Raw genomic sequence first — 27,319 nt, forward strand, 5'->3', positions numbered from 1 at the left:
GGGAAACGACACCCTTCATAATAGACCCAAATAATATACAGTACCTCGGTGTGACTTTAACCAAGCAAGTAAAAGATCTGTACAATAAGAACTTCAAGACACTGAGGAAAGAAATTGAAGAAGACCTCAGAAGATGGAAAGATCTCCCATGCTCATGGATTGGCAGGATTAATATGGTAAAAATGGCCATTTTACCAAAAGCAATCTACAGATTCAATGCAATCCCCATCAAAATACCAATCCAATTCTTCAAAGAGTTAGACAGAACAATTTGCAAATTCTTCTGGAATAACAAAAAACACAGGATAGCTAAAGCTATCCTCAACAATAAAAGGACTTCAGGGGGAATCACTATCCCTGAACTCAAGCAGTATTACAGAGCAATAGTGATAAAAACTGCATGGTATTGGTACAGAGACAGACAGATAGACCAATGGAATAGAATTGAAGACCCAGAAATGAACCCACACACCTATGGTCACTTGATTTTTGACAAAGGAGCCAAAACCATCCAATGGAAAAAAGATAGTATTTTCAGCAAATGGTGCTGGTTCAACTGGAGGGCAACATGTAGAAGAATGCAGATCGATCCATCCTTATCACCCTGTACAAAGCTTAAGTCCAAGTGGATCAAGGACCTCCACATCAAACCAGACACACTCAAACTAATAGAAGAAAAACTAGGGGAGCATCTGGAACACATGGGCACTGGAAAAAATTTCCTGAACAAAACACCAATGGCTTATGCTCTAAGATCAAGAATCGACAAATGGGATCTCATAAAACTGCAAAGCTTCTGTAAGGCAAAGGACACTGTGGTTAGGACAAAACGGCAACCAACAGATTGGGAAAAGATCTTTACCAATCCTACAACAGATAGAGGCCTTATTTCCAAAATATACAAAGAACTCAAGAAGTTAGACCGCAGGGAAACAAATAACCCTATTAAAAAATGGGGTTCAGAGCTAAACAAAGAATTCACAGCTGAGGAATGCCGAATGGCTGAGAAACACCTAAAGAAATGTTCAACATCTTTAGTCATAAGGGAAATGCAAATCAAAACAACCCTGAGATTTCACCTCACACCAGTGAGAATGGCTAAGATCAAAAACTCAGGTGACAGCAGATGCTGGCGAGGATGTGGAGAAAGAGGAACACTCCTCCATTGTTGGTGGGATTGCAGACTGGTAAAACCATTCTGGAAATCAGTCTGGAGGTTCCTCAGAAAATTGGACATTGAACTGCCTGATGATCCAGCTATACCTCTCTTGGGCATATACCCAAAAAATGCCTCAACATATAAAAGAGACACGTGCTCCACTATGTTCATCGCAGCCTTATTTATAATAGCCAGAAGCTGGAAAGAACCCAGATGCCCTTCAACAGAGGAATGGATACAGAAAATGTGGTACATCTACACAATGGAATATTACTCAGCTATCAAAAACAACGAGTTTATGAAATTCGTAGGCAAATGGTTGGAACTGGAAAATATCATCCTGAGTGAGCTAACCCAATCACAGAAAGACATACATGGTATGCACTCATTGATAAGTGGCTATTAGCCCAAATGCTTGAATTACCCTAGATCCCTAGAACAAACGAAACTCAAGACGGATGATCAAAATGTGAATGCTTCACTCCTTCTTTAAATGAGGAAAAAGAATACCCTTGGCAGGGAAGGGAGAGGCAAAGATTAAAACAGAGACTGAAGGAACACCCATTCAGAGCCTGCCCCACATGTGGCCCATACATATACAGCCACCCAATTAGACAAGATGGATGAAGCAAAGAAGTGCAGACCGACAGGAGCCGGATGTAGATCGCTCCTGAGAGACACAGCCAGAATACAGCAAATATAGAGGCGAATGCCAGCAGCAAACCACTGAACTGAGAATAGGTCCCCTATGGAAGGAATCAGAGAAAGAACTGGAAGAGCTTGAAGGGGCTCAAGACCCCAAAAGTACAACAATGCCAAGCAACCAGAGCTTCCAGGGACTAAGCCACTACCTAAAGACTATACATGGACTGACCCTGGACTCTGACCCCATAGGTAGCAATGAATATCCTAGTAAGAGCACCAGTGGAAGGGGAAGCCCTGGGTCCTGCTAAGACTGAACCCACAGTGAACTAGTCTATGGGGGGAGGGCGGCAATGGGGGGAGGGTTGGGAGGGGAACACCCATAAGGAAGGGGAGGGGGGAGGGGGATGTTTGCCCGGAAACCGGGAAAGGGAATAACACTCGAAATGTATATAAGAAATACTCAAGTTAATAAAAAAAAAAAAAAAAAAAAAAAAAAAAAAAAAAAGAGACAACTGTTCAAGGTACAGTTGTGGTGCTGAACACAATGTATAAAACAAATATTTTATGGAGCAGACTGAAATTAAGCAAATAACTGTACAATCACAAATAGAAATACTTTTAATAAAGGATAAAAGGATTGAAGGAGAGCAATTAGCAAAGAATATATAGCAGGCTGGGCTGGAAAGGGAAGTTAATTTACAGTTCAGCAAATGTGATACACTGGGGCAAGTAGACACAGAGACATATGCAATGGCCCCGAGATAAGTACCAAGGATTACTTGAGGATTTGGCCTCAGAGGGCCAGAAAGAGCATGTTCAGTCTTGCTGACAAAGGACAATGGAAGCTGTTGAATTATTTTGTGGGAAGCATTATTTATAGAGATTTGTCTTCCTAAAATGTAACAGTAATAGTTTTGAGTTTTAAAAACTGGAGTTTTGAGTCTGGTTTTAATGCAATAGACAAGTTTTGAGGGTAACACAGCCATTTCAGTGACACACAGGCAGCAGTTTGGAGAGAGACTGTGATGACTTTAGAAAGGCAAAAATAATACTGGTGCATGGAATGCTCATTGATGTTAAGAGTATCTTACACGTATATAATGAAGGTGATGTTATAGAGGAATGAAAGTCATTTGGGCTTTGAAATGAGAGGAGTGCATATCACTGAAGGGAGAAGCATTGTTTCTCACATAGAATAATTAAGAGGCCAAGGTTTGGAGAGCAGCAGACAGAAACAAGACAGTCCACTTGTCTTAATAACATTAAGTCTGTGCAGATGAGTTAAGAATGAAAAAGGCAGGGGCCATATTGTGCAGCACTTACACCAATTAACCTGCACCATGATGTGCCTTTGAACATCTGTGATTAACACTGAACATTTTAAAACAACGCCTGGGATGGATCCAGAGAGCAAGGTGCCCGAGGAACTACTTTCTAAAATAAATTGCTAGGCAGCTGTGGCTACGCAGTGACTTTCAGTGTGGTGTAATTTTCCCTTCCATGGACTGTAAATACTCCTCCCATGTATTCAAATCACAGTAAACCAGCTCTACAGCCAATTATGAACCTTGTCTTTTATTGAAGTCATGAAGCTGTGCATTACCTTACTCTCTTGAGTTGAAAGACAAGACAAAGTGGGGGCAGGAAAATGCAGAGAGAATTCATTGTAAACCAATGTGTGTTCAAAACCACCCTCAGTGAGGCATATCAATAAACCACAGCATCCTACATGTGGGCATTTAGACTTGATTTACCAGGTTCAGAATGAACACTCTGACTTTAAATAACTCAGTCACAAGGAACAGAGGAGACTTGACAACTATCTTGCTTTATCCAACAAGATGAGGCTAATAGTTTAAACTGAACTGGATAAAAAGCACATTTTGACATATGTACATTTCTATAATATTCATATTTGTATGAATTGTAGTCTTATTCAATTCTCTCTCATGTGTGTATGTGTGTGTTTGTGTGTGTGTGTGTTTGTGTGTGTGTGAGAGAGAGAGAGAAAGAGAGAGAGAGAGAGAGAGAGAGAGAGAGAGAGAGGGAGAGCTAAATATTCTAGAGACACTCTTCCTCCCTAACACCATACATCAAAGTCTTTCATTATTTCTGAGACTCATCAAAGAATGGGTGACAATCAGAGATGAAATATTAAAGACAAAATAAGTATATTGCAAAAAATCTTCAAAAATGAAGTGGTTTGAAAATTTAGGTTTTGATAAAATGGTTTCTAATGAAACAGAATATATGTTTAACCCAACTCATGCCTTCTCCTCACTTCTATGACTTCATGGAATGGGGTCATCTGTTCTCTCAGGTTCTCTGTTATGGGGACTCATTACCTTGCAATGAACCTCTTCTCATATTAAGAAAACATTGTTACAACTATTAGCATTTATATGACTTATTGAGCCATTACTAGGTATTAAGTATTCAGCTAAGGGCTTCATGGGCATTATTTCATTTATTCTACACAATAATTTCAGGTGATAAATATGCAACTATCCCCAACTCATAGGCAATGTAACTTAGCTTAAGAACTTTAGGAAGTGGGCACAAGGTCACACAGTCAATAGCAGAGGAAGACATTACAAAGCCAAGGCTCCACTTTCCACACTCAGAATTCTAGTTTTGCCTTCTGAGATCTTCAAGTGCTGGCCCTTTCGTTCTTTTTTTTTTTCTTTCCCTTTTTAAATGTTGAGTGCCTTTTAAAAATTTTATTGGCTATTTTATTTATTTACATTTGAAATGTTATCCCCCTTCCCAGTTAAAGTCTTTATCCCCTCCCCCTTCCTCCCTGCCTCTATGAGGGTGTTCTCCCACCCACTCACTCCAGCCTCAGTGTCCTAGCATTCCCCTCCACTGAGTCATTGAGCCTCCATAGGACCAAGGGGCTCCTCTCCCATTGAAGCCATGTCCCTCCATGTGTACTCTATGGTTAGTGGTTTAGTCCCTGTAAGCCTTGGGGGATCTGGTTTGGTGATATTGTTGTTGTTCTTGTGGGGTTGCTAACCCCTTCAGCTCCTGCAGTTCTTCCCCAAACTCCTCCATGGGGGTCTCTGCTTAGTTAAATGGTTGACTGCCTGCATCCTAATCTGTATTGGACAAGCTCTGGTACAACCTCTCAGGAGACAGCTATACCAGGCTGCTGTCAGTCAATGCTTCTTGGCATAAGCAATAGCATCTGGACTTGGTGACGGCAGATGAGATGGATCCCTAGGTGGGGCAGTCTCTAAAGGGTCTTTCTTTCAATCTCTGCTCCACTTTTTGTACCTAAAAAAGTGATTTCTTTACTGGAAGTTTGGTGGATGGTAGGGCATGGAACTGTGATAAAAGAAAAATTAAGCTTTTATATTTTCCCCTTCTATATGATATTTCTTCACTCTTTTTCTTATTCTTCTAGATATACAAAATGAAGATGATAAATTCTGCCTCATGATTTTGGTCCAAGAATGGAATACAGTCATCTCAGTAAATTGATCTGTACACAAATAAGACATATTTGGTAATTTTAACTTCCCTTCCAATATATACTTAATCCCCAATAAGGGAACCTACACTAGAGTGGATTTTCCTTACATAATTAATCTAAATATATTATCCATTCATATGTAGTCTTTTTTAAGTGGGTTCCATATTGAATGCAAAACAATAAAAGTTTTGATGGAATCAAATGACCTATAACTACAGTATATTCAGGTGGCATTATTTGGAAGTCAAATATTGTTGGAGTAAATAAGGCAATGCAAAGGGAGGGGACCATTTCAGGATGAATATTTCCCCTTTTGTCTTTGTGTGCTTCCTAGTTGTCATAAAACAAGCAGTTTGGATCTACCACACCTTTGTACCATGATGTCACTGTTTTGCTAGACGTATGAAGCAACAAAGTCAAGTGTTCCTGAGTGGACATCACAAAACCATTAGCCACAAAATATTTCTCATCCTTTATCTTATTCCCTTAGACACTGGTTATGATCATGAGAAAAATAAACATACAACATATCTCTAAAAGTTCCAGTAAGAATCTCTTAATTTTCACAAATAATACTACCCAGGCTACACCTCCAAAGTCTGGTTGTGCAGATATCTTATAAGCAGCACATGGAGAACGTGCTGAATTAGTTAAACTAATGTACAGATATGTTATGTTTCTTCAGTGTGTGTTAGTGGACAAAAGTCACTTGTGGCCTTGAAGAAGTCCAGGGGAGAAAATGGGGTGAGATTATTAAAGGCTTGGGTAGAAACTATGTCAGTATCAACTGCTCTTGCCAACTGGACTCTGGACAAGTGCTATGTCGTCTTGACCTTTTTGTCATAATGGGTACTAAGCATCAAGTATAACTATACAGGAACACAGGGTCAGAATTCATTTTCTTCTGAAGACGGGACATATTACTCAGTCCCGACTAATGTTTCAGCACCACAGACAGCTCAATGGATAAGGTTGGCTGAGAGCTCTCCCTGATGAGAAAGGGCCAGCACCTTGGCAGTTTAGAGTCCTGGAGGACAGTAAAAAAAAGGATGAAAGCTGCCATCGGAATATGGTCTTTAGGAGACCTGGTTTAAACTGGAGCTTCTTAGAGTTGACATGAGCTGTTCTCTTGACAAGCTTCATAGTGATTTTACCTTCATGTATGTAGCCATTTTATGGAATGGCTACAGATAATCTAGTTGTATGAACAAATGTAAAATATCATTAAACTGTACCTGTTGCCTGTATTTATGTAGTTATGATAGATCACTGTGCACTTAAGGCTATTAATTCTAGATGATGACACTAGTCCAGGAAAATAGATATTGTCACTGCTTCTTACTCCTTTTCCTGCTATTTAACAGCCTGTTTTCTCTGGGCACTGCAGTTACTACCCAGTTGTACTTCACAGCACATAGAAAATTTATCTTCCCTCTTCTCTAATCCAGAAAAGACTGACTTTTACTTATCAATGTGCTCCTGTCTCTTATCTGTTATCTGTGATTGGTAAGGAACTTGCTGGACTATTACTAAAAAGATATGATAAGAAACACATGGAGAGATACTGAGATAGAAAGACTGGAGACCAACCTTGGAGAAAGAAACACAAAGTTATCCTTGCACTGTATGAACTTAGTATTCAGTTCCGTCTGGTAGGGGAACAAGTTCCAGTCTGACTCATCTTTAATTTTTCCCTATAGGGGGCAGTGTTGTATTTTGGTTTCCGAACTTCTATGTATGTTTCTAGGTGCTGCCCCCTTTACTTTTTTGATTCCCCAAATGCATGCTGTCTGAGAATTTGGTAACCATAAAGAAGAAGAAGGAGGTATCATGCTCACAGTATACCTATAAGTCAAATAGAACTATCATCCCAAATTTTTATATACAAAGACCCAGTCAATGAAAGGCAAAGTAGATGAAATAATAAACATTCAAAGTAAGTATTGTACCATCTCTAAGCCTGGGTAAATTGCCATCGAACTGTTTCACCCTAGTGTTGAGTAATTTATCTTCTTTTCTACACATGTATAAACCAATAACTAAAGCTTATCTCTACCTCCTACAGTATGATAGCTAATGAGTGTGACAGGTGAGTGGTGGTGAGAGTTTGTCTGGGTTGGGAACAGGCCATTCACAGTGATTTTACCCAGGTCACATTTGTCATTTTTTTTCATTCTACCTTAATTTTGCAGCCACCCATGGACTCTGGTAAATTCATTTAGCCCTGAGCTTCATGAAATCAATTCTTAAATTCTGTTTCTCTTTCACACTCTCTCTCTGCCTCTGTCTCTCTCTCTGTCTCTCTGTCTCTGTCTCTGTCTCTGTCTCTCTCTCTTTGTCTCTCTCTCTCTCTGTCTCTCACTTACACACACACACACACACATACACACACAGTCTTAAATGTACATATAATTCAATAGGGACAAAGCAGGAGATTTTTTTGTAGATTTGAAAAATAACTGACACATATAAAATGTGTAGAATGTCTTTCACAAGTATATTTTATCGTCAATGTAATTCAGTTTGTATACATGTTAAAAGTGTAACAGAGGAGGGGAGAGGTCACAAGGCAGTCTCCGTGTCCTGCAGAGGCTCTGCACAAAGGGATTCTGGACAAAAGGAAACATTGCCTTCAGTTTATGTGCACAATGTTGAGCCCACAAAGCTCCAGTGGATTATCCTAAACCCATGGTCATTAATATGTTCTTGGTTGAACTCAGTGGGCCGCAAAGAAAAAAAAAAGACATGAACAGGAAAAAAACTTGTAGGAAGGAATGAATTTGTCAGTGGTGGGAAATGAGAATAAATAGACTACATCTTATATATGATAAAAAAATCAAAGAATATATTTAACTATTGAGAACTAAAGTAGAAATTAAGTAAAGCTGCATAGTCCAGAATACCGTTTAAAACCACTCATGTTAAACTTTAGCACACTAACAATATTAAGGTGAAGAGAAAGGTTTGGGGATTAGGGTCCCGCACACCTCATTGGAGGAAACAAACTACATTGATGTTTTTAGAGGGCACTTTAGCAATAGACATCAAGTATCTTAATCAGTTCTTTGGACATACTTTGCTAATGACCGTGGTGACTACAGTGTCTCATTAATTCAATTTAATTGGCTGAAGAATAAATGGTAGAATTTTCCAAGACATTTGTAAAGCACAGTTATAGGGAAAAAGACATGAATATTCCCTAGACCATTCAAAAATTCTAGAAAATTCATAGGGATTTTTTGTCATATGCTTTTAAGTATGTCATACTCTTTGTAGAGTATTTTTAGTTTGAAACAGGATTGAGAATCTTGATCAAGCTCTTAGATAATTTTTGAAGGAGCCCAGTCCTTCTTTAGTAATTTTTGAAATCTTGCTTTAGTTAACAAACCTTATCCATATACATGTAATAAAAGCAGCCTTTAATTTAATTCTAGTAATCAGGCATTTACAGTAATAAGTGCTTCTTCTAGAGCCCTGGGAGGGCCTTTTTTTCCTGTACTTTACATTAAAGAATTCTGAAGTTATGCCATGCCTGGCAATATAGATCATTGGGTTACAAGGTGACAAGGAATTGTGGGTTATTGTTAAGACTGGGCTCTTACCATCTGCAATGAAGTGCTCCGGCACATGCAAAGTCACCTTCACAGTAAGTGGACAGGACATCTGGTTGCCACACACCATGGCCAAAATGCAGGAGCTGACAGCAATCAGTGTTAAGGCTGTCTTGTTCACAGGGCTTTTCAGTAAACCTGGAAAACAAATACATAAAGGGTATAATTCTGTCAGGTGAGGATATGTGGATGAAATGGACACAGTGGATTCTATAGTTCCTTAGTGTGAATATTAGCCAAGAAGAAAAGAAAAAAGGGAAGAAGGGAAGGAAGGAAAAGAGGATATTAAATTGTGTTGGGACTGTTGTTGGGTATTTGAGAAGATTTGGGGGAAAAACCGGGGTGGACATGATTATGTTTCTTTGTACAAGTGTGTAAAGTTCTCAAGGACAGAGAGTAAAAAAGCAAATAAAATAAAAATTACATTTTTGACAGAGTGTTGGGGACAAACACTATTTTCCAACCTCTTATTAGGTTTTGTCTTAAGCAAAATAGGGTTGATGTTTCCTTTGGTAAATTAAAGAAAAAATGTAAAAGAAAGAAAGACAGAAAAAGAAAAAGAAAGGAAGAAAGCAAGAAAGCAAGGAAGGAAGGAAGGAAGGAAGGAAGGAAAGAAGAAAGAAGTCTACTTCTAAAACTTGGCAATCGCCCCATTCCAGTTTAAATGGCCACTCTTGATAATAATGTTATAGTGTTAAACTTCCTTTACAAAGTAAATGAAAAAAAATCATGTAGTTTTACTTACTATGAGGTAGCAGAACAAGTCTGTTGTTTGAGGACTATTCTAGATTCAAATTTCATTCTAATCCATTCTTATGTCTTAGATTTAGAATGTTAACCAAAGGCCCATATAATGGAAACTTCATTTTCCAATGCATCTAGGTTCCAAAGTGAAATTAAAAATAAATGATAAGTAGTCTGTTCCCATTAATCGATAAATGATGTTATTTATGAGGTCATGGTTGGAGGAACTGCTAGGGTAGAGGTGAGGGCCCAGGTAGAGAAAATAGATCATGCAGTTGAAATGTGCTGGAAGGATGTTTCTTGTCTTTGGCCCCTTCTTCCCACTTTACTGTTCTCTTTGAGTCTCAGCCAAAATGAGATCAGAAACAATGGAACTAAAGTAGTATCAACCAAAGCCCTCAAACCAGAGTCTTACAAACCCAAATGAATACCCCCGTATTTGCCACTGTGAAGTAAAGCTGATTAACACATCCCTTACTGGATGTTGGACATGATTCATTCTCCAAACCTCTATTCCTAGGGGTTCTGATAGTTTATGTCTACGTAACACAATCAAAAGTCACCTTGGAAGACGAATTCTCAATTAAAGTGATCCTCCATCAGATCATACTTAGATCTTTCTTAGGGATATTTTCTTGGTTGTTTATTAATAGAGAAAGGCTTAGCTCACTATAAGCTGTGCCACACAAGGATTGGTAGTTTTGAATTGTATGAGGAATACAGCTGAGCAAGTTAGAGAAAGCAAACCTGCAAAGAGAATACCCCTGTGGGCTCTGTTTCAGGTCTAGCTTCCAGATTCCTACCTTGAGTTTCCCTGATTTCCACTCATGATGGACTATAGCTTATGAACAGAACTAAACTCTTTCCTTCACAAGTTGTTTTTGTTCATGGTTTTATCACAGCGATAAAAGCTATCTGGGATACTTGGCATAATACATCCTGAGAATAGGATCAAGTATCTCATAGGATTGCCATAATGATTACATGATCATGCATGCATAAAACCTGTCATAGAGGAATATTTCATTTTCAGAAACAGTTTAACGTTTTCACCAGAATGACTGAAAACTTAATTTGTGAAATAAACACGTCACAGAATAAGAACAGCCCCTATTCATGACCTTGGATATGGCCAGGACAGAAAGTTTCTTGCTCTGAGCACAAAGACATGAGCTTAACCTCCAGAGGACACATTTTTAAGAGCCAGCATGGCAGTATGTAATTGTGTTCCCAGGTATGGGGAGAAAGAAGGCAGATTCCTAGAGCTCACTGACCAACAACTTGCCTACAGGGCAAATTCTAGAACAATGAGAGATCACATCTCAAAAATCAAGGTTGAGAGCCTGTGAGGAAAACTTTAGTTGACTTCTGGCCTTCATATTCATAAGCACAAGAGTATATGCCCATGCAGACCCAAGTTCACATGTACACATAAAATCATGTACTTACAATCCCCACTCTACACTATCCACGACTCCTGAGGAGTTTACTTGGAGGTTCTCAGAAAACTCCAGACTTGTGTTTCTCTAATTAGATTCCTAAACATACTGTGAAAAGCCTAAACAAGAGGGCAGAGTGTGTGAAGGAGAATTTTGCATGGATAAACTAAAGTAATTTTTATTAAAATAGTGGAATAAGTAGATTAGATCTGCATCACCAGGAGTGCTCTAGGGCTGGTATACTGTATATAAAGGGGTCTGCCCTGAGGCTCCTTTGATCCTTATTCTTGGAGCTTTTCTTCTTTGCCTCTACTTTTTAGGTTTAGCTTATTGGCTTTTACACTGTATTTTAAATTTTTTCTTTACCTTTTCACTTGGTAACCTGCACATATGTCTGAGGGCATCCTACAGGCATGCCAAATACAACCCATTAAAAAATAACATATCTTCTCAAATTTCCCTCTGTTCCAGACATCCTCAACCATCAAAATCATTACCATTTAGATGACTAGATACCCAAATATCTTTTGGTCCTGTATCTTCTCTCTAAAAATAAATATAGTCATACAATCTCATTTTTTAAAGTTGTGAAATATTTTAATACATTATTTACAGTTGTAAAATGACACAAGTTTTAATAAAATATCACTGTTATTTATCAGAAAAATATTGGGAAAAGATTCAACATATTGATGGAGTAGAATAGTTTCAAAGAGATTCTTTAATAGATTGTACAGAAATGTTACTATGACTGGACTGTCTGAGTTTTCAAGGAATGGAGTACCAAGCTCTGATTGTATGGAAGCTGAACTCTAATTGTGACTTTCCTTGGAATGAATGTTGAATTTATATGTAGGCAAGTAGCTTAAATGAATTTATTTAGGGGAGGTGCACTGTTCTAGTCTGTTTTTCCGTTGCTGTGATAAAACATTAAACAGAGCCAATTTTTGGTAAGGAAGGGTTTAATGTAGCTTATATTTCCTGATTAAAGCCCATAACTGCAGGAAGTTACTCTCCCACTTTTTCTATGAAGTTGGTATTTTCAGCTACCCTCCGCTCCCACTGCTTCTGTTGCCTGCTTGTAGGATAAGAAAGGTATTGGCACATAAGCTAACTCACTCTGCTGAAACCCCTTGAGATATTTTATAGCATCTGTTCACACTATGTGGTCCACATTCATGAGCCTGGCATCTAAAAACTATCATATATTCAGACTTCATGGGATTTCTACTACCTGGCCCAGGTACTAGCAAGGCTGAATTGCTGAAATACACCCATAGTAAGCATAGTAAGCAACATCATCATACTGTCCATGATATGTGTTGTTCCTTAGATACTACTCCAACTTTCTCTTATCCCTATCACTTTCCATCACTGTTTAAGATTCACAGAAAAAATGGAATTTTTTAATATTCCTCTTAGATAAGCATACTTAATGCTTTCCTCAATATCCTGTTATAAGGCTCATATATTTGAATGCTTAGTCCTCAGTTGGTAATACTGTTTGGAAAAGATTAGGAGGTATGTCCTAGTTTTAGATGTGTCACTGGGAGGTAAGTATAAAGGCTTCAATAAGAAGTATGCACCAGACGAGAGTCTAGTATAGACACAATAAAACTCCTTGCATAGTACCTAAGTGCCTAACACAATGTCTGAAACATGGTGGCATTTCAGAACATGCATAATCCCTTCCAGGAGTACAGTGATATTTTCAATCAATGTAATATGGGCACTGATCATTAAAAAGAATCCCAATTAGCATAGCTATCCCTCTTGACTCCAGAGTAAGAAGCAATCTAAGGGCATCCAAATTTAGGATGTTAAAAATATTTATTTTCTATTAACATACAGTGAGATGCTTGAGGGGAAAATCACATAGCTTCCATTTGGGTGTGTCTTCTATACACAGCTCATGCCTAGGACCTACAGGTTGCTTTGTTAAGAAAAGGATCATTTGGGAATATGCCCAGAAGTAGTATAGCTGGGTCCTCAGGTAGTACTATGTTCAATTTTCAGAGGAAATTCCAGACTGATTTCCAGAGTGGTTGTATCAGCTTTCAATCCCACCGACAATGGAGAAGTGTCCTTCTTTCTCACATCCTCACCAGCATCTGGTGTCATCTGAGGTTTTGACCTTAGCCATTCTGATTGGTGTGAGGTGGAATTTCCAGGTCATTTTGATTTTCATTTCCCTGACAACTAAGGATGTTGAACATTTCTTTAGGTGCTTCTCAGCCATTTGGTATTCCTCAGTTGAGAATTCTTTGTTTAGCTCTGTACCCCATTTTTTCTTTATCTTTTTTTATTGGATATTTTGTGAATTTACATTTCAAATGCTATCCCCTTTCTCAGTTTCTTCTCTGGAATACCCATCCCATCACCCTTCCCTCTGCTTCTGTGAGGGTGCTCTCATACCCAGCAATCTACTCTCCACCTCACAGTCCTGGCATTTTCCTACACTGGGAAATCAAGCCTTCACAGGGCCAAAGGCCTCTACTTCCATTGGTGTGAGACAATACCATCCTTCTGTACATATGCAGCTGGAGCCATGGGTCTCTCTATGTGTACTCTTTGGTTGGAGGTTTAGTCCCTGGGAACTCTGGGGTTATTTTGTTCTCTGGAGTCTAACTTCTTGAGTTCTTTTTAGTCATTAGTCCTCTATCAGATGGAGGATTCGTAAAGATCTTTTCCCAATCTGTTGCGTGCTATTTTGTCCTACTGAGAGTATCCTTTGTGTTATAGAAGATTTACCACTCCTGTGTATATACCCAAAAGATACTCCAACCTAAAACAAGGACATATGCTCCGCTATGTTCACATCAACCTTATCTGTAATAGCTGAAAGTTAGAAAGAACCCAGATGTCCCTCGGCAGAGAAATAGTTACAGAAAATGTGGTACATTTACACAATGGAGTACTACTCAGCTTTAAAAAAAAAATGACTCCATGAAGTTCTTAGGGCAAATGGATGGAACTAGAAAATATCATCCTGAATGAGGTAACCCAATCACAAAAGAGTACACATGGTATGTACTTACTGCTAAGTGAATGTTAGGCAAAAAGCTCAGAATACCCATGATACAGCTCACAGACCACAGGAAGCTCAAGAAGGAAGACCAAAATGTGGATGCTTCAGTCCTTCTTAGAAGGTGAAATAAAATACTCACAGGAGGTAGAGGATGGGAGGGACTTGGGAGGAAAAGACAAGAAATAGGGGGAGGGGGAGGCAGAATCAGGTATGGGAGGAGACAGGGAAGGTATACAGAGGGTCAGGAAATTGAACAGAGGTGTGTAGCAATGGGGGTCAGAGACCTTGGGATACCCACCAGAAAGTCCCAGTTGCCAAGAAAGCAAGAGGTTCCCAGGACCCAGTGAGGATGAGATTACCTGAAATGCCCCCAAAATGGGAGGGAACACCTGTAGAGTTTAGGCAAGGCACCCTGTTGGAGGATGGGGTCACCCACTCGTCTCCAGAATTGCTCCTGTCTAAAGGAAATAGGTAAACAAAGTGTGGAGCAGATACTGAAGGAAAGGTATCCAGAGACTGCCACAGCTGTGAATTCATCCCACATACAGACACCAAAGGCAGACCTATTGCAGATTCCAAGAAGTGCTTGCTGACAGGAGCCTGATATAGCTGTCTCCTGAGGGATTCTGCCAGAGAATGGCAAATACAGATGTGGATGTTGGTAACCAACCACCGGATTGAGCATGGGACCCCAATGGAAGAGTTAGGGAAGGAGCTGAAGGGATTTGCACGACTCCAGCTGCATATGTAACGGAGGATGGCCTTTATCTGGTATCAATAAAGGAGAAACCCTTAGTCCGGTGAAGGCCTGATGTAGGAGAATGCTGGGGTGGTGAGGTGGGAGTGGGTATGTGGGTGGTGGGTGCATCCTCAAAGAAGCAGGGGGAGAGGATAGGATAGGGGGTTTTGGAGGGGAAACCAGGAAAGGGGAAAATATTTGGAATGCCAAGGCAGGGAGGCAGGAGGAAGTAGGTGGCTGGGGGAACACCCTCATGGAGACCGGGAGTAGAGAGATGAGATGAGGGTTTCAGGAGGGGAAACAGGGAAGGGGATCACATTTGAAATGTAGATAAAGAAAATAGAAAAAGAAAAGGATTCCTGTCTTTCTTTCCATTTCTAAGTCTATTTGTCATACAGGAGGAACATTTACAGTTGTTACAGGTGTGGGACAAAGGTTGAATGAAAGAATAAATTAAATTATACCTTGTTCGGGGTAAAATTATGAAATATCCCTAAAACTTAAAATAACCACAGGGTAAAAAGAAAGAGCAAATTTTATTTATTATCTGCCTGTCCCAAATGGTTAGGGTATCAATATTTTAGTAGCTCTACAGCATATATAAGCCAACACAAATGTGATCTAAGAGAAAAAATGTCCACGAGAAGCTAGAGCTGTGAATGGATGTTTCCTTAAATAGCTATCATACCACTTAGTACTTCACACATAACAATTAGCAGTGGAAGTTTCTATTCAAGAGTGTATGAATGCAACTCTTCAGTAAGGGGCATATAAGGAGAAGTTTAGCACGAAAAGTTCTTAGAAAGATGAATAGAGTCTGAATGATGGGTTACAAGTGGTGTTTGGAGCTGGTGGCTTGGGGCGAGAATGTCAGTGGTGGTCTGAATGAGAGTGGTCTCTATTGGCAAGTATGTTTGCATACTTGGTCCTCAGTTGCTGGAACTGTTTGGGAAGGATTAGGAGGTGAGGTCTTATCAGACAAAACATGTTACCAGGAAGGAGATTTCAAAAGACCTGTGCCATTCTCAGCTCTTTTTCTCATGTGGTTGTGTCTCGAGATGTGAGTTACTGTTTCGTGTCAGGCCTTCCTGCCTGATTACTGCAATGATGGCCTTTCACTCTAATTTTCTAAAATTGTAAGGCCCCAATTAAATGCTTTTAAAAATAAGTTGCCTTGGTCACCATGTTTTATAACAACCGTGTGAAAGAAACTAAGGTGATGTCCTATTCAGTGAACTATATAAAACAAAACCTTCAACTCTGAGAAGTAGTTTTCTCCCTTGTTCATGCAGCGATAGATATGGATGGGACAAAAACTGTTTTTTTTTCACTTTCAGGATTACTTCCTCCAACAAAAAGCTGAGCCCTAGGATGAGGAAGATGACTAAGGGCCAGAATAGAGACTGTTTATTCTCTTTCAATGAGCCACCACTCAACAAATGATATCCCTCATTGTCATAGAATCCATCAACACAACCCAAGATCTTTAGAGATGATCAAGAGAAGTGGAGGTATATAGCTTATTGACTGGTTTTTCCTAAAAATTAATGTTTAGATGGCCTATACTTTGAGAATGTTGAAGGAACTGATGGTGGCAGATGCTATCAAATGCTTTACACTTGCTGCGGCACACAGTAGGCTTAACAAATCAACAATTTCTAGGACAGATACAAAAATCTATCTGCTGTGGTGTCTGTACTTATTTACCTCCCTGTCAAATGGATTCGTAGAACATATTAAAAATTGAAGGTTTCTTTGCAGAAACAGAATACAAACATGAGATAGTAAATGGAATTTATACAATAAGGGATAAAATGGTAGGAAAAATGAGACTGAACAGCATTATGATACAATGATTTGCTAAAAAAAAACTGTCTGAACTACTTTAAGAGTCATTAAAAACCAAGAGGAAGGAAGGATATACATAGGTCAAGACTGCACTAAGGTCAGTTGCTGATAAGCAGACTCTAGGGCTTGGGGAGTTTCCATGGAAACAAAATTTGACAAAGGGACAAAAGCAAATGTGACTTCTTTAGAGTTTTTGGCCAAAGGGACTGATCATAAGCACTTACATTAGGGTAGGCTGTACAGAGAGCATTAAGCTAAAAAACATTTATCCTATAATATCCTCCCCCATGAAAGCTATTAAATTGCCCTGCAAGAAGCAGAGAGGACATAAAAATCTCCTGTTTTTTTTTTTTCAGTGCTTACAATGATATAGCCACTGTATCCATATATGTGTTTATATACATTCTGTCCATTCATCATCCATCCATCCATCCATCCATCTATCCATACAATGTAGTTATACTGAATCTTACAGTTTTCAAGGCACTGTTTAATATTAAGTTTTGGTTTGCATCCCCATTCACAAGGGAAGGTGCTATGCTGCAGAAATAAGATTCCACTGGGATGTATTGACTGCTACAGCAGAAAGCTAATAATCGAATTTCCCTTTCATTTCTTCCCCTAGTACCCCTCACCCTCTCTCATGGTTGACCAGAATGGCATAAAATGCATTGCTTGAGAAATTCAACCAGAAATACCTTGGCATTGTTGATTCACACACTGTCTATAATTGGGGGTTTGATTGATTCTTAGTTTGGAAATGCCAAGTTGAGAGAAGAAAATCAAATTTAAGTTGAATTTGGAGTTGAATCAATCACATTTTACAATGGAGAAAATAGATTTAACACTATCAGACCTTTGTGTGTGCAAAACTTAAAGTTGATATATCCCATGACTTCTGTCCTCAGAGCCCCTAAAGATAAAAGTCTAGATCTCATGTCAGGGGTCAATTTATTGAAGTTGCAAAGGACATATTGCACTGGGGCAGAGCATATGGATACCAGTGGAGGACATTAGGCAGAGGAGCCCAAGGGATAGAAAAATCATGAGGACGAGTAGAAAGAAACTGATTTTTTATTCTAAATATGGAAGTTTAGATGGAAACTATCAAATTTAACAAGTGTCTAGCTTTCAACAAGGAAATTAAATAGTTTTCTTTTTTCTTTTATGTATGTGTTTGTGTGTATGCGTGAATATACCATGCTAATGCTCACAGAGGCCATGAGAGACTTTTGGATACCCTGATTTGGAGTCACCTGATTTGGATGCTGGGACGCAAATATAAGCTCTCTGGAAGTGTTGTAAGCGTCCTGAACCACTGAGCCATATCTTTAGCCCTACAAAATTCTTAACACCATACTTTTATAATCTACAAAATGGCATTGATAATTTCTAAATAGGAGAATGAAGTGGGACATCAGAGTGACAGTAGAAAGTACAATTCCAGGCATATATTCTGGGCTCTGTAAACTCTCATTGCCTTTCCCCTCAGCTCACCTCCTTAAATACTCCCAGTCCTACCTGAGCAACAAAGAAGTGGTAGTTTTGCCTATGCTGCAGTTCTTGGTTTTATATTTAGCTTCTGACCCCTGTGAATCAATTTTACCTTATGAGATGTGAGGTTCTTATTAGATAATTAATTCATTCAGTAAACAATTGTTGGTAGTGTGTGTGTGTTTCTGGCATTAAGTTTACTTGTGCACTGTGGTTAGAGGATAAACTTAGCATCAATCCTCAGGAACTGTCCATTTTATTGTTAAAGACAGGATTTCTTGCCAACTCTGGGACTCCTGATTCAGCTAGTTTGACTTGACAACCAGCTCCAAGGATCTACCTGTCTTCTCTCCTACAAATCAGGTGCTAAGTTCAGCAAAAGAAGCAATTTATCCGTATATTCAGTCCCATAAAACAGTCATTTAATGTGCATCTAGTTTATGCTATGGTTCATATTCCATATCATTCTAAGTTTTTCTATCTCTACAGCATAGTTGATTGTAGTAGGTGCTTAATGAATATCTAGTGAATAGGACATCTGAGCACAAGTGAATGTTCAATTGTTGTTTCTCCTACCACCAAGAGATGTCACCATCAGAATATTGTTGCACTTATCCTAGCCAAATGTGATCCCTCACTATCTTTTGTAAGTGCTGTGCTCTATCTGCTCAGAAATCATTCCAAAAGGCTATGAGGAGGCTCCAATCTGCCTGCAGATCAGGGGTGACTAGCCCAGATCATAGAACAATCTCATTAACCTCGCAGAGTGCCCCATGGGATTCCTGTAGCTCCTGAGCTCCTGAGATTCTGTGTCAATATGCTATATTTTTGGAAACTGAAATTGGGACACACCGTCTGACAATTCCAAGTGCCATGCCAGAGGCAGGAAGAAAAACGTGAAACTGGAGCTTTCTCAGAAACTTTGGAGTGGGTGCTCATGTTCCACTTCCTTTCTTCTGTCTGAATCCTTCATGAACTACAGTGTTACATCCCTCAATGTGGCTATATCATACTGAATCTCACCCACTTAGATCCAGGCATGTCCTTCACTGTCCCCTTTATTCTAATCTGAATCTAATTCTCAAACCCTTATCCTCTCAAATCCATGTTCTCTTTCGAGTGACACGTGATTCCTAGAATCTCTCATCTTCCATAGATTTGTCTTCAAAAGCTCTGTGTGGATATTTATTTGGATCTTCCTGAAATAGTAAGCTCAATGTTTACCAAGGAACTTGGTTTATTCTTTGCTCTCAGCTGATTAACATCTGAAAGTCCCAGGATCTCATCCTATGAACCAACTTCTGCTGTCCAAACTAAATAGAATGGATCTATTAATTCCTCTTTGAACCACTTAGCTAAAGTTGTAATTACATTGCGGTAAGCTTACTGTTATTCAAGTTAAATACTGTTACTAAGTTTGATTTTATTTCTCTAAGGTCACAATTTGAATATCTTTGGAATACTTTTTTAAATTGGCTTTTATTATGAAGCCTTTCCCAATGAGTGTTACCACTGTTATGATCACCTCATGACGATTACCACGACCCTTTATATATCTACATACCAGATATCATAACTAAATTCTTGCATTACTATCTCATTTAATCATCACAGAAACTTTATAAGATTGCTCCTCTCTTCACTGCCTGTTGCATACGAGATGTTTACAATTATAGTTACATTTTGCCAAAGGCTGTGCACTCAAAAGCAATGAAACTGAATTAGAAAATCATTTGGTTTCCAAGCTCAGTTTCATATCAAATGCCCTGCCTCCCCACTAATGTTAATGGTGCCAATTAGTTGCAGCCACCATAATTGTTGAGCTACCTACAGACTTCAGTGTGTCATTCATTTTGGAATGATTCTGAGTCAACTCATTGTGTTCTTACTGTTTTACCTGATTCTAATAACAAGTCTTCCAAGTACCTTTCTATATTACTAGAAGGGAACATCGAAAAGATGAGAAACTGAGAGAGAGGCAAGCTAGATGCCCATTTCCAACCCATCTATAACCCTAAAATATATTACAGCCTTGGAGACACAATCTCAAAGCAAACTTTCCATTTCTCAGGAGGTTACAATCTTTCAACTCATTCTTCTTCTCCAATGTGCAGGAGCTACAGACATGAAATCCCACAAACATACCTGCCCAAATGACTTGACGAAAGATGCCACCAATAGACATGCAAACATGTAAAGGGAAAACTCATGAAGCTACAACTCTAGTCAGAAAACTACAGGCAACTAAGGAGTGCTGTTAACAGGAGAAATGCTCTTCCTCAGGGAAGAACAAACCAATTGCTTATCTAGTAGCAAATGATCAGGCCTGAAAACACACACACACACACACACACACACACACACACACACACACACACACAAACACACACACGCACACCACTATATGGATTGAGCACCTTGTATTTATATATTTAACAGTACATATATCACTAATTAAGGAAAAGTGGTCATGAATTTGCAAGAGTAAAAAGGGTACATGAGAGGGGTTAGAATGAAAAAAGGGGAAGGAGAAAATGATGTAATTTTATTATAATTTCCAAAATTTATAATTAAAAAATATTCCACCCTCTCTGTGGTCTTCGGAGTCTAAGCATTATCTGTGAGGGCACTGTGGGCTAGTCATTGGTAGTTAGCTCTGTATTCATGAGAGGGTCTACAGTTCAGGAGTGAGTCGTGGTTCCCTGTTCAACATAGAGCCATTAGCAGAGATACTGAGAGGAACTACAAAAAGCTATCTGCTTTTTTTCTAGATCAAGCTATGCCTACAATTTAAAGGTAATTTCAAAGCCTTGAATTAGTCATGTTTTGACAAGAATATTGGTGATGAAGACACCACATATTTTACCAGTTTTATGAATTATTCTAAAAGATTTCATTAGTTCTTTACCAAAATTCCAAAAATGAGCACTGTTTGCCATTGCTGGCATGGAAAAAAATGAAGGGAGTTCATGGTGAAAGGATGGTCAATGGCAACTCCACATTAGGTTTTGGAGCTAAATTTCCTGACTGGTGGCAAGCACTCTTTCTGTAATACTATACTGTGAGGGAGATCCTAGTTCAGGTGTTGCCAGCTGGATGAGACAGAAGGATTTGAATCTGTGCTCTTTGATCCTGGCTCTACTACTCCATAGTGCGTCTTAACTCAGAAAGCCAGCAAAATGTTCCCTGTGTAAGATGTGGCTTAAAGATCTGTCTTAAACTTTCCATTGATGCTACAAAACAACATGCCCAAAAAGCTAGTTGGAGATATAGGATTTATTCAGCTTCTATATCCATGATGCTGTTAAACCCTAAAGGAAGCCATGACAGGAATTCAAACAGGGCAAGATCATGGAGATGGGAGCTGATGTGGAAGCCATGAAGGGGTGCTGCTTATTGGCTTACTTCCTTCCCCTTACTTGCTTAGCCTGCTTTCTTATAGAACCCAGGACAGTCAGCCCAGGGATGGCACCACCCATAATGGAATAGGCACTCTCCCATTGATCACTGATTGTGAAAAGGCATTACAGGTAGATCATATGGAGACATTTTCTCCATTGAGGTTTCCTCCTTTCAAATAACTCTAGTTTGTGTACCAAGCTGACATGAGACTTTACAGCACACAGATCTTTTTCCCATGTTCAAATATTCTACATTCTACATACTCAAAAATGTTACATTCTCTGCTTCCTTTATAGTGCTAAAATGTATTTTGGTACTAAAATCCCTAGACACCACTGTGTTAAATTGTACATAATCTATCCTACTTTTTTCATCCAGAGTCATAACCTTATGAAACAAAGAAGGAAAACTATGTGTTAGTTTAGTTACTTAAAACAAGGGTTGTTAGTAATATTTGCATATTCCTATAATGAATGGCTGTTCCTATGCAAGACAGTGTCTTGAATGTAAATGTACATTATTCTTTTCAATATTTTATATTTTTAGCCAGGATAGTGCCACATAGTCCAGAGTGTTCTTGAGCTTACTTCATGATGTGCCTGCCTCAAGCGCCTCACAGGGATCACTGGGATTACAGATGTGAACCACTACATCAAACCTCTAACTGAAATTTGGAATACCCTAGAAAGGTATGACTGGCTATCTCCATTGAAAGTGGAGGGAAAAAAATCAAGACTTACTAGATAATAGGGAAATCTTGGCAAAAGTCTCCTGATCAGCCTTGTCTAATCCTAATATATTTACTATTCTGATTTCCAAGGGCTAAAAGAAAATAGTTTTGAATTCATGAGAAAAGACATGCAAAGAAGGAAAAGGGACAGGCACAAAAGAACAGTTCAAGAGGTTCAAGAAAAAAATGCCACACCCAATTGATGAAATTACTCTGGACAGATACAAATGGTAGAGAATATGACTTAGAAGGGTAAACACTGTAGAAGGGCTCAGATTTAAATGAGAAGTGGGGAAGGTAAGAGAGAAACCTGGTTTCATTTCATTAGTGATAGATAGGTGGTGCTAACAAAAGATTACCTTTTAAGATAGTTGTGGTTTTTCATAGGTTAACCCTAGATTACAGGCTCATTAAATGTTTTATCACATTGGACCCACATTAGTGGTGGACAGAGAACTACAAAGCAGAGGTAAGGACTGGTATGACTAAGGGTCAAATCAAAAGAATACCCACCTGTGTCTTTATTGTCAAAAGGGGTAGGCAGTAGCCATCACTCACTTCTACCAAAGGTATATTTGTAGAACATCTAGCATGTTCACAATCATGCTAGAAGTGATGCTGTAAATTATGCTAGATAAAGCCAATGAACTTTACTCCAAAGTCTATGAAAATAGGGGCAGAGAAATAATATCTGGTATCCATTTTGTATGGAAGATGCCATTTGTATGTCCTTTACATGCAGAATCTACTAAATGCAGTATATTCATAGCATGCTTTGGGTACCACAGTGGAGAAAGTAGAGAATTTAAATGATTTGCTCATAGACTAATGACCACTAAGAGACAAGGATAGTATATGGACCAAAATCTACTAACCTCCAGTTTCAATGTTTGAGCCAAATTACTTCTATTTGCCTTGATCTCGCAGGTACACAGTGACCGTGGATTGCAGTGCTGCTTCTAAAAATATGGAACTCCCTTACACTTCTATATTGCCTTCTTCTTACATCTTTTTACAGATAACATCAAATAATAATGCAAACTTGGTCCTTTTTGATGATCTTTTATTACAATATTTTTCTATTTTTCTACTTTTCTATTTTTCTATTTTACTTGTAATAATGCAGATTGTCTGCCCTTATTCTTTCAAATGCCCACCTAAGACTTCAATCCCTACACTGGCTTTTCTATTGTTCTCAGTATGTCTAAAGTAGGACATTGATTGAAGATCCAAGAGAACTCTTCTCTCCAAGAGTTTGCATTTTTCATTGCAGTAACAGGAATACACCAGGAGCACACAGGAATAACCAATGAGCACTCTTACAATATTTGCTCTTACTTGATTCAATGATCTCACAATGACGGGGAAATCTTAGATTGAACATTTCATACAGTACAGGTGATTTCCATCAATGCTTCCTTGTTGTTATTCAGTATATTTGAATATCACCCAAGCTTGGAAGCTGTTAACTCAAAACATGAACATATCAATGTTACTAACAAAGCTAGTGCTAATGACCCTTTCTTAGTACTTTATATATTTGAAATATTATGCTAAGTAGTTTATAAATCTTTCATTGTTTCATCAATTAAAAGTATTTGTTATCTGTTCACATGCAGAAACTAAGTTTTGCATAATTTACATTCATCACTATATTTAGCTGAATCTGGTGTTTAAATGGAAAATTGAAAAGAAGAACAGAAGGCCAAGTGATGCTTGAGGGGCAGAATCAAAGAGTAACTTCTGAGGGCAAAGACAGGGTTCACTACAACATTAAGAGTGAGGCCATAATCTTTCTTCCCTAGCACCTTCCATGTTTGAATTTTTATAGATGATTAGTGGGAATCTAATCCTACAACAGCCAGTTGAACACACTGATGGGCTCGAAATCCCACAGACTTGTCCCCACTCCAAGATAATCTGTTTCTATATAAAACTGGAATGTACATTCCCCATCCTTTTATTTGAAACATAGAAATTGTCAGTTGTTTTCACAGGAGAGACATGATCATGAATCCAGGTTAAGCATATCTGGGCGATTCGAACTTAAAATGATACACGTTCAGAGGAAAGAGAACATCTAGGAGCCACAGTTAGATCCTATCAATCCCATTCAAATCATTATATAATCTGACTCATCATCACTAGAGTGAGCTGCTATCTCTTCCTTGCCAGCCAACTACTTGCCAGCCAAGTAGTTGGGAAATCTAGCTTTAAAATAAGACATTCCTAGCCAAAAGGTTTTAGGAAAAAAAACCCATACCACAAGATAGTTAAGTACAAAAAAGGGAAAAGAAGCAAATATTTTACGCACATGCACGTATCATGAACAAAATGACGAGGCTTAAATGCTAAGCATGCATTGTTTGGCTCGTGCCTTAAGACAGGTTACCAAGAGGAATACCATTACTCCAATTTTATGAAGGAAGTAAAAAACAAAACTCTGGGAGATCAGATATTTGTTCAAAGTTACAAGGCAATTACAGGGACTGAGACTCATACGGTAGAATTAGATTTCACATCATAATCAATAGAGTCCACACAAGGAAGGCACCAGCAAAATTCTTGTTCTGCTTAGTTCTCTGCAGGCTTGTTTACCATTAGAGCCCCTCATAGGGACAAAGAACTACAAGGATCTGTGGCCTGAGGCACAGCTCCTGGGTTTGCTTTAGCAGTCACACTTGGACTGTTTGGCAACGGACAGCATCTCTGCAGGTGAGGGTATCCTTTCAGGTCAGGGATTTCAGCTGCAAGGAAGGGAGACATTATTAAGATGAACATTCTTGTCCCTTACTCTTTTAAGTTAAAAGGAAAAAAAAGCATATTCTGTGGTCCTCCAATCCATTCTTCATTCTTTAGAGTACTAACATTTCCATAAAAGCACACAGGCATTATGTTTAAACAGCCATCTGGAGGTAAACAACTATGCCTTTAGACTTTAGCCAGGGAACAATAAAAGAAGATTGAAAATTAAAAACTGGGGGAAAAAAAGCAATCTTTTTCTGCCCAAAGGCACCCTCACACAGTGGTCTCCACCCATTTCAGACTGACATTTTGGACCTAAACCTTTCAAGTCTACCTCGTAAATATGCCATGTCCTTCAATAGCAGTCTTAGTGCAAGGGACACTCCAGCCATTCACATTCTATTCTGCTTGCTAGTGTCATGGTAGTGACAAAGGACTTGGAGAATAAAGAAAAACCAAACTGGCTAGAAGTCCAGAACACCATTTAAAAACAGGTTCAACAATTACTGTCTAGAAAACCATGACCAAGCCCTTTCCTCTGCAGAAATCTTGCCTCTTTATCCTTACCAGGATAAAACACATAATTCAACAAATACTGCAAGTCCATATGGCACTGTGCACTGTAATGTGGGTATGGGAATGTGGAAATCAGATTCATCAAGGTCCCAATGTCCTGCAGGGTAGCAGGCCTCAGAACAGAGGATCAGAGGTTAGTTCAGAAGAGTAAATACTTAATCCTTGTTTGAGGCTCAGATGGTGATTACCAAGGGCTGATCATGGTCATGCACACATAAGGTAACAGCAGAAAACAGATAGTGTGTGTTTTAGGAGATGATGGGGCAGAAGATCACTGTGCATAAAGTATAATGATAGGAATAGTTAGTATATGGGATGCAGTGTGGGCAGAAGTGACCAGACAGAGAGGTATGACAGAGATCTCAAAAAAAAAAAAAAAGAAAAGAAAAACAAAAGAAGCTCTAGTCTCTTCCCAGGTGATAAGGTTTTTGAGATGGTATCTCAAGGCCTTTTAGGAGACGGCTTTCTCAGCACTTTGCAATCTCGAATCATCCTCATTCAATCACACTGTCAGCAAAAATGTGGTTAAGTATTATGATGACTGCTGGGGACACAGCAGGGACTTCATAATCCCAAAGCTGTCAGGACATGAGGACCTTGTGGAAAAGAGATTGAAATACACCTTTTAAGGGGGTATGGGTAGAGACACTTGGGGGAGAAGAAGGAGGCTTAGCCGTAAGGCCAGGCTATAAAAGTACTGGAAAGCCTTTCATTAGACAAGTCTGGAGATGTCCTGGATAGATTTATAGCCCATGAGGCTATGCTAAGCCATTGTTCAAGTATATAGATAGATAGAGATAAGCATATGCCACCCAAAATGAAAGGCAGACATGACTTGAAGAAAAGAGAACAAGGATCGAGAAAGGTGAGTTATCAAAGGTACCCTTAACGTTATCACACTACTTTCCAAGTCTCTAATAACTTAATTCTCTCATGGAACTCACTAAGAGTTTCAGGATCTTATACACTATGTTGGCCCTCAAAAGACCAATTTTCAGTTTGCTTTCCTTGCCTCTAGATCTTCTCATTTACTTCCTCTGGTCAAGTCAGACATGATCATGTCTCTCTGTTATGGAGCAGTGTGGTCTACTGGCCAAGGTGCTGAGTGTGGACTTCAACAACTACCAATTGAGGACTGGTATCCTGTTAATAAACACAGGAGTAAGCTGGGAATCAGAGCCACCCTCAGCACCAGGATGATGCCAGCCTGGATTCACAGCTTCATAAAACCCCAAGGAAAATAAATCATTAACATGTGGAACTGTGACTTGTTCACCCCCTGACCATGGATCAGGGAGCATTGCAGAAGAGGAAGAATAAAAAATGTAAGAGCAGGAACATGTAGAGGAGTGCTGGGATACAATGTCTTCTGGACAAGATATGGGTATCACAGTCATGAACTCATAGAAGCTATGGTTACTTGCAAAAGACCAGCACAAAACCAAGCCAGCCAAAATCTCAGCATGAATGGGTAGGAAATTTCCAGGTCCCACACGTTATTGAAATGTTATTGTCAATGAGTAGCTTCTGGGGAAGAATAATTTCCTTCCGATGAAGTAACCACTGATAGGATTCCTATGTTTCAGTGGATGGCATCACATCCTTGCAAATATGAGCAGCATTAACTGGACATCTTCAGATATTGGGAAAAAAGTCATGTAGTTGGTTGGGAGATATGACGGGA

At 39.0% G+C, this 27,319-nt stretch overlaps 1 protein-coding gene across 6 annotated transcripts in view; it reads right to left on the minus strand.

The window, feature by feature from the left end:
- The window catches only part of Astn2 (astrotactin 2), a 975,380-nt gene that overhangs the window by 586,520 nt on the left and 361,541 nt on the right, over window positions 1-27,319 (minus strand). For all 6 annotated transcript variants that reach the window (XM_087659925.1, XM_087659924.1, XM_087659923.1 and 3 more), the window contains 1 exon segment: window positions 8,882-9,028. In XM_087659925.1, coding sequence (XP_087516051.1) covers window positions 8,882-9,028 — 147 coding nt within the window.

This window comes from Rattus norvegicus, chromosome 5 (assembly GCF_021556685.1).
Source record: "Rattus norvegicus strain SHRSP/BbbUtx chromosome 5, alternate assembly SHRSP_T2T, whole genome shotgun sequence".
Lineage (NCBI taxonomy): Eukaryota > Metazoa > Chordata > Mammalia > Rodentia > Muridae > Rattus > Rattus norvegicus.